Consider the following 17,984-nt stretch of genomic DNA (forward strand, 5'->3'; position numbering starts at 1 on the left):
CATAATATCTATATGACAAAAAAAATAACTTTTGCCCATAACACTTTGAATCTTCAAAAAAGAGCCAAAGAACTATACTTACAGGCCAATAATTGCTGGTTTCACATTTAGAGTTTTGGAACCTCCATCTGCTTTGCAACCATTGCTACCCACCCCCAATATAACATAAGCTAATCTTTCCAGTGCATAACAATTTCTACCAAATATATGTACATTGTTGAAGAGCTACCAGATTTCTTATTTTCTGAAGAGGGGGGAAAAAAAAACTTTCAAGATATATTTCTGTTAGCTTACTTTCCATATCCAGGTGAGCATACTGTGCTATTCCTGGGGCTTTTAAAAATATCATCCATCTGATCCAAATCAAACAGACCTTTAGAAGGTACTGACAACGACGTCTTCATTGAGCATGATCACTGCTAAGCTTTAGCTCCTTGTTTGCTCTGTAATACTGTGCCAAGATCTTGGCCTTTAGATGTTCCCCAAATCCCTGGAAACATCATTTGTTTGTGAGTATAAGCTTTAAAATGGTTTTGCATCCACAACAAAATTTGAGGACAAAGTAGCAGTGTGAATCTCTTACTGGACTGAACTGTTTTCTAAATTTCCCTAACCATAGGTGTTGGAGCCAGTTAGAACAGAATTTTAAGTAGCACCTTATGTTGGTGTATTTATAAAATATACCAAAAGTAAAAGAGAGTAAAAGGACTTGATGTAAAATGATTCATTTTTAATAATCTTTATTAAAATTTCTGATTATTAAAAGCATTAAATTATTAACTTCTGAAGGATATTGATGAGAATTATGATGAAAGACTCACAATGTTTAACATTTAAAACATGAATTAAAACATCTATTCTTCATATCCTAGCCTAATAACTTCAAGTTATTAGCAGGGTATCCTAACAATAACTTTTAACACTCAAAATAGGCTTTAATATGATAAAGGCTAAACATCATGGTTACATAATTGGAAAACACCAAGAATATGAGCAGAAATAACACTTCAAAATTTCTATTGTAAGTTTTTAAAATAGTACACTAGCAATCAATCTCCTTCTATTTTAGCTGCATTTTGACTAATAGAAGAAAGGTATTTTAAAAAAATGGATCCTTTTGAAAAAACAAAGAAAAAAGGAAAGTAAACAAGAACCATGAATACTCCCACCAGAGGGAACAGGAAAGGATGGGGAGTCGAACACACTTGGTAGGTTGTCAGGCAGCATGGAAGCCACAATGTCCTTCTCTCCACTGGCCCTCTGGTGTGTGACAGCCTTGGTGTCAGGCAGAAGAGCGCTGCAGCATGTGGAGAGGCAGACAGTTTTGCTGGCTCCCACTTGCTCTTCAGGCCAAAGTCCAGGCAGAAGTTGGCCTTGTGGGGTTCCTGTCATCCTGCCAACCCACAGCACTCCTGGGACACTTCTAGAGAATGCCAGCCAAATCCTTCATGAGAAGCCATCTCCTTCACATCCTCTTCAATATGGGGCGGGTGTTACACTAAAAGAAATCCATTCTACCAGATTTTATGGTGTTGTGCACTACCCAAGGAAAGTTAAGAAAAAAAAAAAGCCACTTGTTCAGACTCACACAATAGACAGGAAAGAATTCTTCAGTGTAGTTGATCTGGAAATGAAGTCCAACATCCCTAGATCTTAGCTCAGTTTACATTTTTTACACTTACCAATGGTTTTTAGAGTTTTAAATAATCATGATTCTATCTACTTTGGGTCATATATTATTGCTTTCTCAAAGCAAAAGTGGTCCAAAGCTCCTGCTCCACAAATACAGAATAATCTGTGTGATCAACAATTAATGAAACGTATTAGTACAGAGTTACATATATATGTTTTTTTTTTTTAAAGAGAGAGTGAGAGAGGAGAGAGAGAGAGAGAGAATTTTTTGATATTTATTTTTTTAGTTATCGGCGGACACAACATCTTTTGTTTGTACATGGTGCTGAGAATCGAACCCGGGCCGCACGCATGCCAGGCGAGCGCGCTACCACTTGAGCCACATCCCCAGCCCAGTTACATATATATGTATTATCAAAAATATGTCTTCACTGCTACTCTAAAGGTTATTTATAGAATATAACTTTTAATAAGGTTTCTCCAACATGATCTGTTGGTAGCTGCTCAGATGAACATTCATACTTATGTGAAGATGCTCAGAAGCAAACAGTCACTGCACTAGGCATGCAGTCCCTTTTCTGAACCAAAAAAGACAATGCATTTTTTTATACTTTTCCCCTTTAAAATTGAAAATCATAATCTTATATAATTTCTTTCAGGTGGATAAACTTACACAATTTATCAATGCTTCCCTAAATTTTTACACCACACTGAACTCCAACAGGTTTTTGTTTTAAGGTAAACCAGGTTTTTGGCTCTTCCCTGTGGAGAAGTTACTTTCAAGTCAGTGAAAGTTCTTGGCCCATGATTAAAAGTCTCTGCCAATTAGTACTCAACAACTTCAATTCATTTTTTTCTGGTTCAAGATGAGTAGGAGCCTAATAAGGCTGTGATAAAAGGGCAAAAGGCACTGAGAGCCAAAAGAGGATTAATGAGCTCCTCCATTTATTTGTCTTCCTAACAGCTGAACTGTTACAACTATTGACACTCTTCAAAAGGTTCCGCTCTGAACCCTGTCCAGGCACTGCAGGCTCCAATGGACATCTTCAAATCCAGAGAATGGCGGGGCAAGAGCTTCCCCTGTGTGATGCCAAAACCAACAAAGCCCCATGGATCAGGTAATGAAACTTCAGCTTTTCCCCCTTTGAGATTTATTTACTGGCAGCTGACAAGGGGCAAATTCAGCTCGAATTGTGCAGTCAAGGCCCTGTCAAGCTTTTAGAGGCACCCTTGTCTTGAAGCACCTTCATGACTGGCATTTCGCTCAAAAGCCCTCGGCACTGGTCCTTAACAGCTTATGACATCACAAAGGACACTCCAGACAGATGCCTACATGGCATCCTGCAGCATTTTAAAAGAGAATTAGTGGTTTTAATTATGGTCGTAGTATGAAAGGGAACCATGCAAGCTCCACAGGAGACCTTTGATCAGACCCTTTTGCTAGTACAATGCCACGGAACTGTGACTATTCCTGGTAAGGGGCCTTTTCTTGCTGAATGACTCACCAGTGATCTTTGAATGCAGACAAGCTTCTAGCCCTCCCTCTTCATTAGTGAGCATTTCTATACAGGGCCTATATAGTGCTTGGAGTCTAGGAGCTCTACAATTGGGGGGAAAAGAATCCCTACAGATTCTGGCCTCTACTTAGGAAGTGCTGAAGGACTCTGAGTGACTTTATTCATTAAAACAGGTTGCTATTAATTAACTGTCATAATAAAATAAAGAACTATTATTTGCATTTCTTACTCTGTTCCCTTTAGTAATATGTATAAAAGATGCTTGTAACAGAAATGAATTTATTGAACTTTCCCATCCCCCTAAACCAATCCCCAACCTTTTTATTCCCCCCTGCATTGGGCAGCAGGAACCCCTAATTATTGGGCCTATATCTGTAAGTACAAATAGAAGTAAAACATAAATATAAAATTAATTATGTAAATGTAAAATCCTTTTTACTTGCCATTTGGTTTCTGTAACTGAAATAAGCAAACACTAAATTAGCTCAAATTCATGATTTCAGAAAACTATTGTCTTATAACAATAAAACTCAAAGGTTTCTCAAAATATCACCTACTTGCTGTGTAGCTTGAAGTATGATTACACAACAACCACAGTTATTTAAAGAAAAAGGAATTGTAATTTAGAGCATAGAGAGATCCATTCCTTTAAAAAAACTATTTCATTTTCAGAAAACAGAAAATGTCTTTGGTCTGGTATGAATAGACAAACATGGCCCTTTAAAGATTCATGGTTGATATTTTAGGTCTATGAAAGTAGTTCATTATCTTCTAGAATTTCACTGAATCAAGTACAGTCATTTGGTATAAGGTTGTTGAAGATTTTTGAAAAAAATTTTCAAAAGCTTCTCATGGATATGCTAATTTGGTAACATGGGATAAATATAATTTTGCATAAATAGCACACATCTCAATCACTAAACATTCATTAAGCAATATTGTTGTACCATATTACTTGGATCTGAAAAATCACTAAGTTTTCCATTTCTTATGCAGTTTTCTTGAAGGAAAACTTTTGGACTTCAGAATTTTGGAAGTTGAAAGTTGAGCAGGTTTTTCCCATTTTGCTGTATCATACATTTTTCACATTTCTCAGACCTTGCAGTTCTTTTCTTAAGTGCTTGAGAGCAACTAAAATATCAGCTAGCTGGGGATCATTCTGTGCTTTCTGAGTATATAGACGGAAATGTCTGATGGTTTCAGACAACAGGACTTCAGCGTCTGTATCTCTCTCCTGAAGACGAAGCATCCGCTCACAAGCGAGGGCGTAGTTCTTGTGCCAATTCACTGGGTGTTCCTTTTGTAAATAGACAATCTCCTTATAAAGCTGGAAAATGGAAAAATGTTGGTATTCCATTGTTATTCCTTGACTTTTTTCCCCCCAAAACCATAAAACATAAAGGAATTAAAAAAAAAAAAAAATCCAAGCAGCCTACAGTAAAATCAAATTGTTGCTAGGCCATGCAGAAAATGCAACGATGTTACTGTAATTATAACAGTAGCGGGAGGCAAATATGCTTCATCTAAAACTGCTTCTGGGGTTTTTGGATGTTGCAGAAGGAACCGAGACACACTGTGTCAGGACAAAATGCTCTTCCTCCAGAAAGATTTCTGGGAAAGGGATTTAGGTCTAAATTGTGGCAAGCTATTTACTCAACAGGCAGAGAAGTTGAAACTCTAAATTTAGCTGTTAGAGGGGGAAAAAATGACAACTTTCTTTAGAAGACTGTGTGGAAAAAGAACTTGAAGAAATTTAAATTCTGTCCCATATTATTTATAAGAATTTCTCTCTGCATTGAACACAACAGTAATAATAGCAATAACAAAACAATCCAAACAATTCTATCATCAGGTAGGTTAAGCATAACAGAATTTAAGAGATATCCTTAAAGCAAGATAGCAAAAATTTTCCCACAAAAATTTCAAATTTTGATTTTCCAACATCAGAGATAGTATCAACTGAATATAGTTAGAATTTTCAATATTGAGTTTTCCAGAGGAAACATATTAAAATTTAATAAATAAATAAAAAGGTAATACAAATCTGCTAAATGTAGTGTTATGCTTGTTTCTTTGGGAATTTCACAGCCTTCCTGGGGACTGTTAAGTTACAGCTGGATTCCCAGGAGTTTTCCTGTAGATTCTCTGAGCACAGAATAGCAATAACACTTTCTATGGGACAAGTGCTTTTTGAATTAGAATTGCATTCAAAACGTCATTTTGCTAAAACAGACCAATTATATTATTTATTTCTCAAACTCCTACTCCAGAGAAGACAAATCCATACCTATTTCAAAACAGCATCCTTGTTAAAAATCCATGTTTGATATGTCATTTTGATACTTAATAAACCTTCCATCTTCAAGTTGCCTTTTACAGCAACTTCCCCCCAATTCCCTTATTTTTATGAAATAGGAAGTGGGGGTGGGGGTGTAGTTCAGTGATAGAGCACTTGCCTAGCATGGGTTCAATCCCCCACAACACAATGAAATACGAAAGAATCCCCACATGCTTTAATATATATCAACGCTATAAAGTCTGCCTCTTACATTTTTATTCCTTTGGTAAAACATTCAATTCTTCTCTGCCCTCTCTCATAATCTCCTTTTTCTCTTTCAGTTGCTTCTTCTGAGCTTCCCTCTGAGGAATGTATGTAAAGTGTATAGCATGATGCTCACATCAAGTAGGTGCTCAGGAACTATTTTCAAAAACCTATTGAGATTTTGGAGTCCAAAAGAGAGACAGTGCTTCAAGAAGCCTTAATTTCCTGAATTGCTCAAGAGAATCAGAGGCTCAAGTGACCTACCTCCTATATAGTCTTTAGGTATTGAAGAACCTACATTATGACTGATGCATCTTCAATTTGATTTGGATGACCCAGTAAGTCACAAATGTCAAGTCTTAAGAAGCCAATCATGTTTCATGATGTGGAATTGGAATTATATTTCCTTTTCTGAGTGTGCTACTATGACACTGTTTTAATAGACTTGTCCCATTAATTGGAAACATTTTCAACTTAACCAATTTGTTCCTGAGGAGCTGGCTATTCCATGCTTCTCTACTATCCCTGAACTTAATAGTTTAAACTACTGAGCTAGATGATGTAAATGACAACAAAAATATCCTTTACACCTAACAATATTCTAGAAAAACCAGTAATAGGGGTGGGTTTGTGTTGATCCACCAAATAATTGCCCTCAATTGTCTTGTAAGAATTATCACACATCTGTAGTCACAGGAGATACCCATAGTCTGTGTTCACTGAAAAAGACAAAACTTATTATCCAAAGGGGGAAAAAAAATCCACAAGTGAGCTTTAGGTGGTCTAGCAACTGACCATGGAAGAGAGATCACTGATAAGAAAATAAAAATAAAATATTAATAATTCTCAGTTTCTCCCTAGTAAATACTGTTTTTTTTTTTTTTTTTTGTATCAGGAATTAACCACTGAGTCACGTCCCCAGCCCATTTTAGTTTTTATTTTGAGACAGGTTCCTGTTAAGTTGCTTAGGGCCTCACTAAGTTGCTGAGGCTGGCCTCTAACATGTGATACTTCTGCCTCAACCTTCAGAGTCACTGGGATTATAGGCCTGTGCTACAACACCTAGCTCTCCCAAATAAATACTGTTTATTTTTCATAGTGTTACAGGGTATGAGAGATGAACAGAAAATGATACATTCAAAGGTACAAGAGCTGATCTTATTTTTGTATGTGTGTGGTACTGGGGATTGAACCTAGGGGCACTTAACCACTAAGCTATATCCCCAGTCCTGTTTTTTCTCTCTCTCTTTTTTGAGGTAGTATCTCATTAAGTTGCTGAGGCTGGCCTCAAAGTTGCAATTTCCCGCCTCAGCCTCACAAATTGTGGAATTTTAGGTGTGTGTCACCACACCTGGTTAAGAGCTAATCTTTTGAAGTTTAAAGCCTATATTTTTCAAAAACTTTCTTTAGATTTTGACAGACCTTTATTTTATTCATTTATTTATATGCAGTGCTGAGAATCAAACCCAGTGCCTCACACATGCTAGGCAAGCGCTTTACCACTGAGCCACAACTGCAGCCCCCAAAAGCCCATAATTTGTTAAAGGAAAAAATCAAAGCCTGGGAAGGTTAACTGACTCACAGTTAACAATTAATGGCAGGGAGGATGGAGAACCTAGACCTCCCATCTACCAGACAGAATTCCAGTGTGCCACCCCCTATAACCAACTCCCTTCCTGTCCTCCAGGGGGATTCCCTGGAGGATCCTGCCTTTGCTCCCTGGGTGTCTTCCTTTATGGACTGCTCTCCCCTCCTCTCTCACTTCCTTGCCCCACCATCTTTCTTGCCAGCTCTTTCTGATATTTCAAGGACATCTAGTGGCATCTCTTCTGGAAGGCTCTCTTCTTTCCTCCCAGCTCGGGCTCTCTGTTCCCACAGAACCTCGGCAGGCCTCTCACAGCACTTACAAGAGTGAACTGTGACTGAGGACTTAATCATCTGTCTCCCTCTTTAGCCTGCTACTTTTTTGATAATTGGAACAAGGTCAATTATCTCCAAAATAGTATGTGGTATGGAGTTGGTGCTCAATAAATGCTTTGTGAGTGAAGGAATACACGAATAAACAATGAACCCCATAATGAGAATTTAGTAGTGAAATTAGTCATACTTATTGGATGCCATGTTATTTTTGACTCAGCACAAGCAAATGCCCTGGCTAAGCAGATCCATTGCAGTCTAGAGAGAGAGCGGAAAAATCTCATTGCTCAAACACATAGGTCCTGAGCTCTGTCTTCATAGGTCCTTGCCAGAATATTTGTTTCTTATATAAGACTCCAAGACTAAATCTGAAGGTGTTGAAAGAGCCCATTGCTATAAATAACAGAAAAGCAGAAACTTGTTAAAATAGTGCCATAGCAAGCCTCCTTTCTGTGTTCCATTTCCCAGCAGAGAAGGACAATTTGTGCAGAAGCCTCAGTGTACCTTGGGAAGGTCCATTCAGCTTCCTGTGGCCAGTTAGAAGACAGGGCCTCTCTCTGTGACCTTTTACCTTTACTCTTAAAATCTCAACCAGCCATGGCTATATCATTTTTTAAATAGCATATATTGATTATACAGGACAATGGGTTTGATTGTGTCACATTCACATGCATATTACATACTTTGGTTATTTCTACTCCCCACTACCCCTCTTATCTTTCTTTCCCTCCTTTCAAGTTCCTCTTCTTCTCTAATCATCTCCCTTCTACTTTCAAGTCCTCTTTAAAACATGTGAAACTTGTCTTTCTGAGCATGGCTTATTTTGCTTAACATGATGATCTTCAGTTCTATACATTTTCCTAAAAATGATATGATTTTATTCTTCATGGCTGAATGAAATTCCATTGTGTATATATACCACATTTTCTTTATCCATTAATCTGTTGACAGGCACCTAGGCTGTTTCCTTAATTTGGCTGTGGCAAATTGTTCTGCAATAAACATGGGTATGCAGGTATCTCTATAGTATGCTGACTTTAATTCCTTTGAGTATATACCAAGAAGCGGTATATCTCAATCATACAATAGTTCCATTTTTAGTTTTTTGAGGAATCTCCATACTGATTTCCATAGTGGTTATATTAATTTACTTTCCCACCAACATTGTATAAGGGCTTCTTTTTTCCCTATATCCTTACTAGCATTTACTATTTACCATGTAAGGTAACGTAATCACAGGTTCTGGATATTTTTTTGGAGGGTGGATTACCAGGGGTGCTTCACCACTGAGCCACACCCTCAGTCCTTTTTACTTTATTATTTTAATTTTGAGACAAGGTTTCACAAAGTTGCTTAGGCTGGCCTTGAACTTGTGATCCTCCTGTGTTAGCTTTCCGAATTGCTGGGATTATGGTTGTGTGTCACCCTGCCTGCCTGTTTTTTATATTCTTGATGATTGCCATTCTGAGACATAGGAGATACCCATCTCAGGTAAAATGGACTCTCAATGTAGTTTTGATTTGCATTTCCCAGATGGCTAAAGATATTGAACTCCCCCCCGCCCCAGCCCAAATAATTACTGCCCATTGGCCCTATCATTCCAGGTATAGACAGTGTCAAGACTTTTATAAAGAGGATAACCTGTCAGAGGTTTTTATTTTTTTTATTTTTTTATTTTTTAATGAAGCCATTATAATAGTTTCCTATTGCTGCAATTACAACTTATGAACAGTAACTTAAAACACATATTTGTTATCTTGCACTTCTGGTGGTGAGAAGCTGTAAAATCAGCAGGGTTGAATTTCTTCTGGAGGACCTAGTAAGGGATCTGTTTCCCTACATTTTCCAACTTCCAGAGGCATTCTGCACTTTTTTTTATTATTATTATTTTTTTAAATACACGACAACAGTGGAATGCATTACAATCCTTATTATACATATAGAGCACAATTTTTCATACTTCTGAATATGAAGTATGTTTACACCAATTTATGCCATTTATACATGTACTTTTTTTGCATTACAATTATTAATACATATATATACTATAATTTTTCATATCTCTGTTTGTATAAGGTACATTGATACCTAATTCAAGTCTTCATACATGTAATTTGTATAATGATGACCATCACATTCCACCATCCTTGCTAATCTCCTTCCTCCTCCCTTTCCCTCCCATCCCTCTGCACTTCTTAATCTGCAGCCCCTTCCTCCATCTTCAGGGCCAGTGGTGTAGCGTCTTCAAATCTCTCCCTCTGTGACCTCTGCTTCTGCGTTGCATCTCCTCTGACTCTGACCTTCCTGTCTCCTTTTTATAAGACCCCTGTGATCATATCAGGCCTACCTGAATAATCCAAGATAATCTTCCATCTCAAGACCCTTAACTTAAATCTCATCTACAAAGTCTCTTTTACCATGTAAGGTAACATAGTCACAGGTTCTGGATATTAGGCTACAGACATCTTGGTGGGAGTATTTTGTCTACTCTCCATCATGAACATTGTTTATGATACAATTGAGTTATTTTCCCATATATGATGTTTTATAATGCCCAAACTAAAGTTCGAAACAAAACAGATACCTGTCATTGCTGGGCATGGTGGCACATGCCTGTAATCCCAGCCGTTTAAGAGGCTGAGACAGGAGGATTGATAGTTCAAGGCCAGCCTCAGCAACTTAATGAGACCCTAAGCAACTTAGTGAGACCCTGTCTCAAAATAAAAAATAAAAAGGGCTGGGGATGTGCTCAGAGGTAAAGCACTCATGGGTTCAATCCCCAGTACCAAAACAAACAAAAAACTCTGTTGTACATCCTCTCTCTATCCCAGTGACTGCCACCTTCCCACCAAATATCTCTACAAAATTTTCACATACCTTATATGCATGAGAGTAGAGCTGAGTTTTCACCTTTGAAGGCATATCAGTAGTTTCTGCCAGGCTGAAGATGAAGAATGGTGTTTTCATCCTGGGGTGGGAATGGGAACCTTTATTAAAATCATACCATCAATTTCATATTCAGGGCTAAATCTTCCAAGCTTTCCACTGGTATGGAATGTACGAAACACTTTACTGTGCTATTTTTCATTCTTTCATGTTCATGGAAGTTTACTCTGAACCTATAGCAACAGCCCCTTCCCCAAAGTGCTGCACTTATTATCAAATCTTTCAGAAAAAAAGTCTACGTTAATCATTGCTATTACATCTGGTCTCCTTCAGATGAACATTATTCTTAAGCAAGAACAGCTGGAAAGAGGGGAGACTTGGCTGGATTATCAGCACATTCCTGAAAGTGCTTATCATGGCAGCTTACTCTGTGTGTGACCTGGTCTTCAAAGGTGGCTAGATTCTTTGACCTCATAAACTCATCCAAGTTGTATTTAGCACACTAATTAAATCAATACCTACCCGAGTAATGACAGCTTTCTTCTTTTATGTGATTTCTCCCTAGTTTTCCCACAGTTAGTCACAGAAATGTGCACACAATGTATCTTTTACCACGGATTTAAAGCAAGTGTTTGTCCTTATAACTAAGCTGATAAGTTGATATGTGCTGTTTTCTGACTTTTTCAAAACTATTATTTATAAACTATGGCATATCTATTTTTATAATCATTATCTTACAGTTGTATTTCTTGACTCCTCCTCTTCCTCTTCCCTCCCCCTCCCCCCCTCCTCTTCTTCAGATTGACCCCAGGGGTGCTTTTACCACTGAGGTAGGGTCTCACTAAGTTGCCCAAACCTCAAATTTGTGATCATCCTGCTTTAGTCTCCCAGGGAGCTTGTGTCACAGGTGTGCACCACTGTGCCCAGCTTCTTAACATCGTTTTAAACACATGTAAACCATAACTCAATTCCAAGTGCACAGTCCCTGGCATACACTTTTGCAGAAGAAGCAGCCAATAGGAGCAAGCCACCCCTGTGTATTAGTTACGACCTTTACATTAATATTTCGGTCAAAGTTTGCCCATGATTGATTATTTAAAAATAATGACAGGGACCAGGAAAAGCAGTAACATCACTATGAAGTGTTCCACACAGAAGAATGTGATCTCTCTCTGAACAACAGGAAAGTACAGCATCTACCATATTAATCTCTTTTAACATGTTGGTTCATTCCATCAGACTATGATTTCCATGAGGGTAGAAACTGTGTCATATTCTTATGTATAGCTTTGATGCCTGGAACAGTGCCTGGCTTCTAGTAAGTATTAAGTAAGTGCTTAATTAACTGGCACATTACAAATAGAGGCAAGGTTGCGATGGTCAACTTCTACTCAATCTCATTCACTTTGGTTTAGTTGAAAGGAGAGCATGGGAGTTAAGACTGTTCTAGAGTCAAAGTCCAGGCTCCATCATTAATAGCCTAGTGGCCTTGGGCATGTACACTTTCTTCCAGTTTGTTGTTTTATAAAGTGGCAATATTAATAACAACTTCATACATTATGAGGATGAGAATAGATTAATTGTATTAGCTCAAAAAACCATTTGTACAATGCCTTAAACCAAATAGTTGCTCATAAATATTATTTTTATTACCACTCACCCCTGTTCCCAAAGTAAAAATTGCCATAGGCTACTTCTCTGCTACATTAAAAACAGACTGCAAACACAAAAATGTAATTAATCACCTTGCTTGCCACATCTCTTCATTGGCCACAGATTCCCAAGAAGATGGATCAAACCTGCAGTTATAAGAAACAATAATATCTCCACCATGCGGCCAGCGCAATGATTTCATTAATGAGGTTCTTGGCATAAAAGTTAGCTAGCAGAGATCGAAATAAACACATAGACTCAGTTACCTTTTTCTATGACCAGGTCGGAGACGGCTCCCCTCTCTGGTTCCCACCTCTAACCGCCTGGCAGGGCAGCAAGGATTACTCAGGGCTAGCAGGAGAGAGAGAGGGAGCACGCCAGGGAGTAGCCTTTTATTGGGGAACAAGAAATTCAGGGGAGAATTCCATCCAGTGAAGGTTGAAAGGGGGCCGCACTCCAAGGTCAGGGTCAGTGATTGGGCCCCCGGGGTCAGTGGTCAGTCACACCCCCCACACGGACGGGTTCTCTCAACAGGAGAGGGCTGGGAAAATTCCGACAGCCAGAAGCCTCAGACCCAAACCGGGAGTCACCCAGTCACGTGTGGAAATGGCTCCCGACAAATATCTTTCTGTCAGCTACATTTATTGCTATAGACAGAAATGCCTGTTTTAAAATCTTATAAGGCCACTAAAACAGTCTGAATCTTTCTTTCTTTCTTTTTCTTTTTTTGGAGGGGGTACTGGGAAACCCAAGGGCTCTTTACCACTGAGCTACATCTCCAACCCTTTTTATTTTAATTTTGAGACAAGGTCTTGCTAAATTGCTTTGGGCCTTGTTATTTTGCCTTAGCCTCCCAAGTTGCTGAAATTACAGGTGTGTGCTACCACACCTGACAAATAGGCTGGATCTTAAAGAACTAATAATGACCAAACTAATAAGTTTATTCTCCTAAAAAGTTCAGTTAAGGAATTACAGGTTTTGATAAATGTGTCCTTAATCAGTGTGAGCTCTAGTGCCTCAAGAGAGCAAACAAAGACATTTGGGGGACCAGCTATTATTAAGAGCTGTTAAACGGCAACAGTTAGAGGTGAGATGTGGGCCATGCTCTAGACAGAGTGAAGACGCCAGGAGCTGTGAAACAAGGGAATAATCATGAAGAGGGGAACTCCTGGCTTGGATAAACCATTACTAGGACTATTTTGCCATACAAAGAACTCTAGCCAAAATATTTATTGATTTTTCTCCATTAAAATTTCTCTTTTATTGTGTATTTTGATAGAATGGAGACAATGAATAATGCTATGCACACATATTATTGTCCACAATCTGAATAATACGTTATTTCTAACTTTTTCTTATAAAGGCCACAGAGTGCTTTGTTTTAATAATAGTTATCAAGCTCTGGATGTTAATGCAACAATGTGGTCTGTTTGCTTATGTTGATTCAAAAAACTTTTATAGCATTTGTTCATATGAACTTGTCTTTTGATTTTCAATTTTAAGCAGGTTAGATAATTTTTAAGTAATTCATAATTTTTAAAATAGGTAGAGGAGTTGGAAGGATTGTAAATTAGTATAATCACTATGGGAATCAGCACGAAAGTTCCTCAAAAGCTAGGAATAGAACCACCATACGATGCAGTTATCCTACTCCTCAGTATTGATTCTAAAGAATTAAAGTCAGCATACTATAATGATACATGGACACCCATGTTTATAGCAGCACAATCCACAAAAGCCAAACTATGGAACTGGCCTAGGTACCCATCAATAGATAAAGAAAATTTATATTTATATTTAGCCAAAAAGAAAAATAAAATTATGACATTTGCAGAAAAATGAATAGAACTTGAGAACATTATGCTAAATGAATTAAGTCAAACTCCAAAGGTCAAGGGTCATGTTTTCTCTCATATGTGGAAGCTAGAGAGGATAAAGGAAAAGAAAGGTGGAGGGATCTCATGAAAATCAAAGATTATCAGCAGATGACATACTGAGGAATGATATTAACCTTATAATACAAATATAAACAAACCCCACCATTATATATAATTATAAAAAATAAGAAAATAATTTTAAAAATAAGAAAAAATGCAAATAGGTAGTGGAAACAATTCTTTAGACAGTGACCCATTTTCCATATGGGAGACAGTCAACTCTATGTAGAAATGCTTAAAGGAAGACTAATAGTAATGCCCCAAACAACATAAACAGGTTGATGCCAAATAGCTGGAAAAAAAATTTAAAAAGTACTCAAATTCAGTCTTCTTTACAAAAAAATTATCTGCCTTTTTTGTTGTTGTTGTGCTGTGGATTGAACCCAGGACCCTGCACATGGTAGAAAAGTACTGTACCACTGAGATACTTGTGCAGTCCATATCTGCCATTCTTGGAAAAAAAAAAATGACAAGTTCATGCATGTGGAAACTATCATGGGCAGCAGAGTGCCTCTGAAAGTTCAAGTGCTGTTAATGAGCCCCTTTTATTTTAGGATAATGAGATACAGGGTGTGGGGGGGTGGACAATACAGCGTTGAGAGGCCTGGAAGCTGCAGATGCCATACATCTAACTCTCGTGGTACCCACTCAATCTCCTTTTCCCTCTATGTCCCATCATTCTGTTAATAGGAAGTCAAGAGAGAGATGTTTTCTGACACATTGTGAGAAGCAAATAATTTTGAAAATAAAAAACAAAACAAAAAAATTAAAAGACAACTGAAAGTGTGTTTTTTTTAGACACACAAAACTGTCATATTCTGCTTAAAATACAACTGCTTTTCATACCTTCCATATTCTTCAGTCCAGTTGTAGATATTTCTTGTGAGTTTAATCCATTCCTCAGGGTTGAATACAATCTCTGAAGGAACTAATTTGTCACAAGACCCCCATGGCCAAAGTGAATAGTTCTTTTTCCAGGTTGGGTCACCTTCATGAATTCCTATGCAAACAAATGTTTCTTTTCTATTGAAAAGAGAAAAATAGGTGAGGTAGTTTTAACTTAAGATTCTAAATGGTAAATATAATCTATCAAATGTCACTTTAGATGCCTTAAACCTTGGTTACCAATAAGCTATCTGTAAAGATGTGGTTTATTTAAATATTTCACTAATACATTGAAATCTATCTTAGTGTAAAAATAATGGGATTTTTTTTTTTTTTTGAGTGGGAGCAAACAGACCTAGATGAAAAAAATCTTCCTGTCTATAACATTATATCACATGGGGACAAGTATGATTTTTAAAAAACTGCTATGGTATTGTCTCATGTGTAAACATGTTTTCTTTAATATCTCCTTTTATTTTACAGGCAGAAATACAAATCTTCCTTTGTATCCCTACTTAGTCCTAGTCGTTCTTTCCTTAAATTCCCATTATACTTCTGAAAAAAAATTATCTTTTTTGTTATTATTATATTCAACTTATTATTTGCATTTGTAAATCTCCCTGAATAGCTCCCTGAAGTAACTCTGAATCCCACATAGCATGACACATGTCTAATATATAATAAATATTTGCTGGATAAAATTAATTAGAATAACTATTAGGAACCTCAGTTCCTGAAAAAATTAGTAATAAAAATGGTTAAAATAAGCTTTGTTCAGGAAAAATGATAACTAATTATCTTCCAATTTGTTGTTTATGTCTTAATAGATATTATTAAGTAAGAAAGAAAAAGGAACATATTAGGGGAAACTGGTGAAAAGTTAAAAAGTAAAAACAAAACAAAACTTTGAAACAAGACACCTCCAGCTTAGATTTTAGATTTTTTTTTTTTTTTTTTGTATTGGCAATTAAACCCAGGGGCATTTCATCACTGACCCATATCTCCAGCCCTTTTTATTTTTTATTTTGAGACAGGATCTTGCTAAATTGCTGGGGATGGCTAGATTTTAGATTTTTGAGGGGTATCATTTACTGCCTCTAGGATTTGGGGAAAATTAACTACCTGTGCGTAGTCTCCTCACCTGTGTAATAGGTCTGATAACTGTATTTGATGGTTTTCAAAAATTAAATGAAATATCTGATTTAAAGTACAATCTTAAAACATAATAGAGTTCAGTTTTGAGGAAGGTGGAGTGAGTTCACTTGTCTCTCCATCTGCACTCAACTATGGCTCCTGGACATATTACATGGAGCAGGTATCTGAGGACTCTGAAAGAGAAAGCTTAAAAAGAAGTCTGGGGAAAAGACCAGAATTCAAAGTTTTATCAAATCGGCAGTGAACTTATCATTTGTCTCCCTGCAGTACTGCGAGGAATGTACTCAAAGAAAGCTCCAATCCAGCAGTATATATGAAGACACAAAGAAATCCAAGAAAAAAAGCCTTTTATTTCTGGCCTAAAGAACAAGAAAGTGGACTCTTACAGTTTGGAGAGAGTGGAGAAAATCCCCTGGATCTTCCCACTCCTTTCCTTCTCAGACACCAAGAAACACTTAGGCAGCAGTAGAGTCAGCAACACAATTATGGTAGTGGCAGTTGGGCAGAAGCCTAAAACTCTGAGGGAGAGGAACCCTTCCTTCTCTCTTAGCAGAGGAGCTGTGGTTCCAAGAGTAAAGGGCCAATCCCCATTGCCTTTTGTATGTCCTTCTGCAGCTTGGCCCCAGATGCAGGCAGTTACAGGAAGTACATGGCAAAAGAGAAATTAAAACCCCAGCTTTCTGGATAGAGAACCAGGAAGGGAAGGCCTTAGGGAGCTGGAAAGTACTGGGATGACCAGACAGCCAATTCCATAAAATTGTGTATGGACTCCTGGCTCGGAGATAAGAATACGTGGATCTGACCCTAAACAGAGTTTGCAAAATTAACCATAGGACAGTCGATCACCCAGATCTCAGATTAGACACTTGGTAGCACTCACATGGGATTGATTCAAATGTTACTGCAACTGTTTTAAAAATAGAACTGGAATTGGAACCACAGCTCACAGAAAGTAGGCCAGAACTTGCAGCCAGAAATTAACTTGGCCAAAGATCTGTTAAATTAAAAAAAAAAAAAAAAAGACACTGTTTTGGGATTAAATAAGGATCAATATTCAAAATGTCTAGGATGTAATCCAAAAGTACTCAGAATGTTCAGAACCAGAAAAATCTCAACTCACAAGGGAAAAGACAATCAACAGTTTCCAATTTCAAGGTGACTCAGATGCTAGCATAGACACACAAAGACTTTTTAAAAGCTATGATAATCATGCACCAAGAAGTAAGGGCAAATACTCTTGAAATTAGTGAGAAGATAGGGCATCTCAACAAAGAAAAGAAAGATATAAAGAGGAACCCAATAGAAATTACACACCTGAAAACTACAATCACTGAAATTAAAAATTAACTGAGTGGGCTTAATATAAATTCAGGGAAAGAGTATGTCAAAAAGAAACAGACTGAAGAAAATGTAGAGTCCCAGGCACCTAAGTTTAGGTCATTAGTTTCAGAAGAGAAACTATGAGGAACAGAAAAAAATATTTAAAGAAATGAAGTCTGAGAAATTCACAATTTTACATATTCAAGAAACTCTGCAAAACCCCAAACAGGTTTGGCTCAAAGAAATCCGCACCCAGATTCCTCATAATCAAACCACTGAAAACTAAAGACAAATAAAAAGTCTTGAAAACAGCCAGAGGGAGAGAACATATTTCTGCTGTGGATTTCTCATCAGAAGATACATAGGTCAAAAGGATGTAAAATAACATTTTTCAAGTGTGGGGAAAAAATATTTATCAACACAAAATCCTGTATCCACAAACAAGCTTAAGAAAATGAAGGTGAAACAAAACATTTTTGGATGATAGAAAATTAAGAGGACCCACTGCTAACAGTTCTTCTCTAAAAGAAATGTTACAGG

The 17,984-nt window shown here is 37.3% G+C and overlaps 1 protein-coding gene across 4 annotated transcripts in view; it reads right to left on the reverse strand.

Moving 5' to 3' along the window:
- Window positions 1-723: 723 nt before the first annotated feature.
- Tmem260 (transmembrane protein 260) overlaps window positions 724-17,984 on the reverse strand; it is a 65,111-nt gene continuing 47,850 nt past the window's right edge. For 3 of the 4 annotated variants that reach the window (XM_076850449.2, XM_076850450.2, XM_076850447.2), the window contains 4 exons: window positions 14,931-15,107; window positions 12,240-12,293; window positions 10,486-10,576; window positions 724-4,476 (listed from right to left, as the gene is read on the reverse strand). In XM_076850449.2, coding sequence (XP_076706564.2) covers window positions 4,222-4,476; window positions 10,486-10,576; window positions 12,240-12,293; window positions 14,931-15,107 — 577 coding nt within the window. In that variant the 3' untranslated portion in view covers window positions 724-4,221. The remainder of the gene's footprint in view (window positions 4,477-10,485; window positions 10,577-12,239; window positions 12,294-14,930; window positions 15,108-17,984) is intronic. The other variant, XM_076850448.2, reaches the window with a different exon arrangement.

The sequence above is a fragment of the Callospermophilus lateralis genome, chromosome 3 (genome assembly GCF_048772815.1).
Source record: "Callospermophilus lateralis isolate mCalLat2 chromosome 3, mCalLat2.hap1, whole genome shotgun sequence".
Lineage (NCBI taxonomy): Eukaryota > Metazoa > Chordata > Mammalia > Rodentia > Sciuridae > Callospermophilus > Callospermophilus lateralis.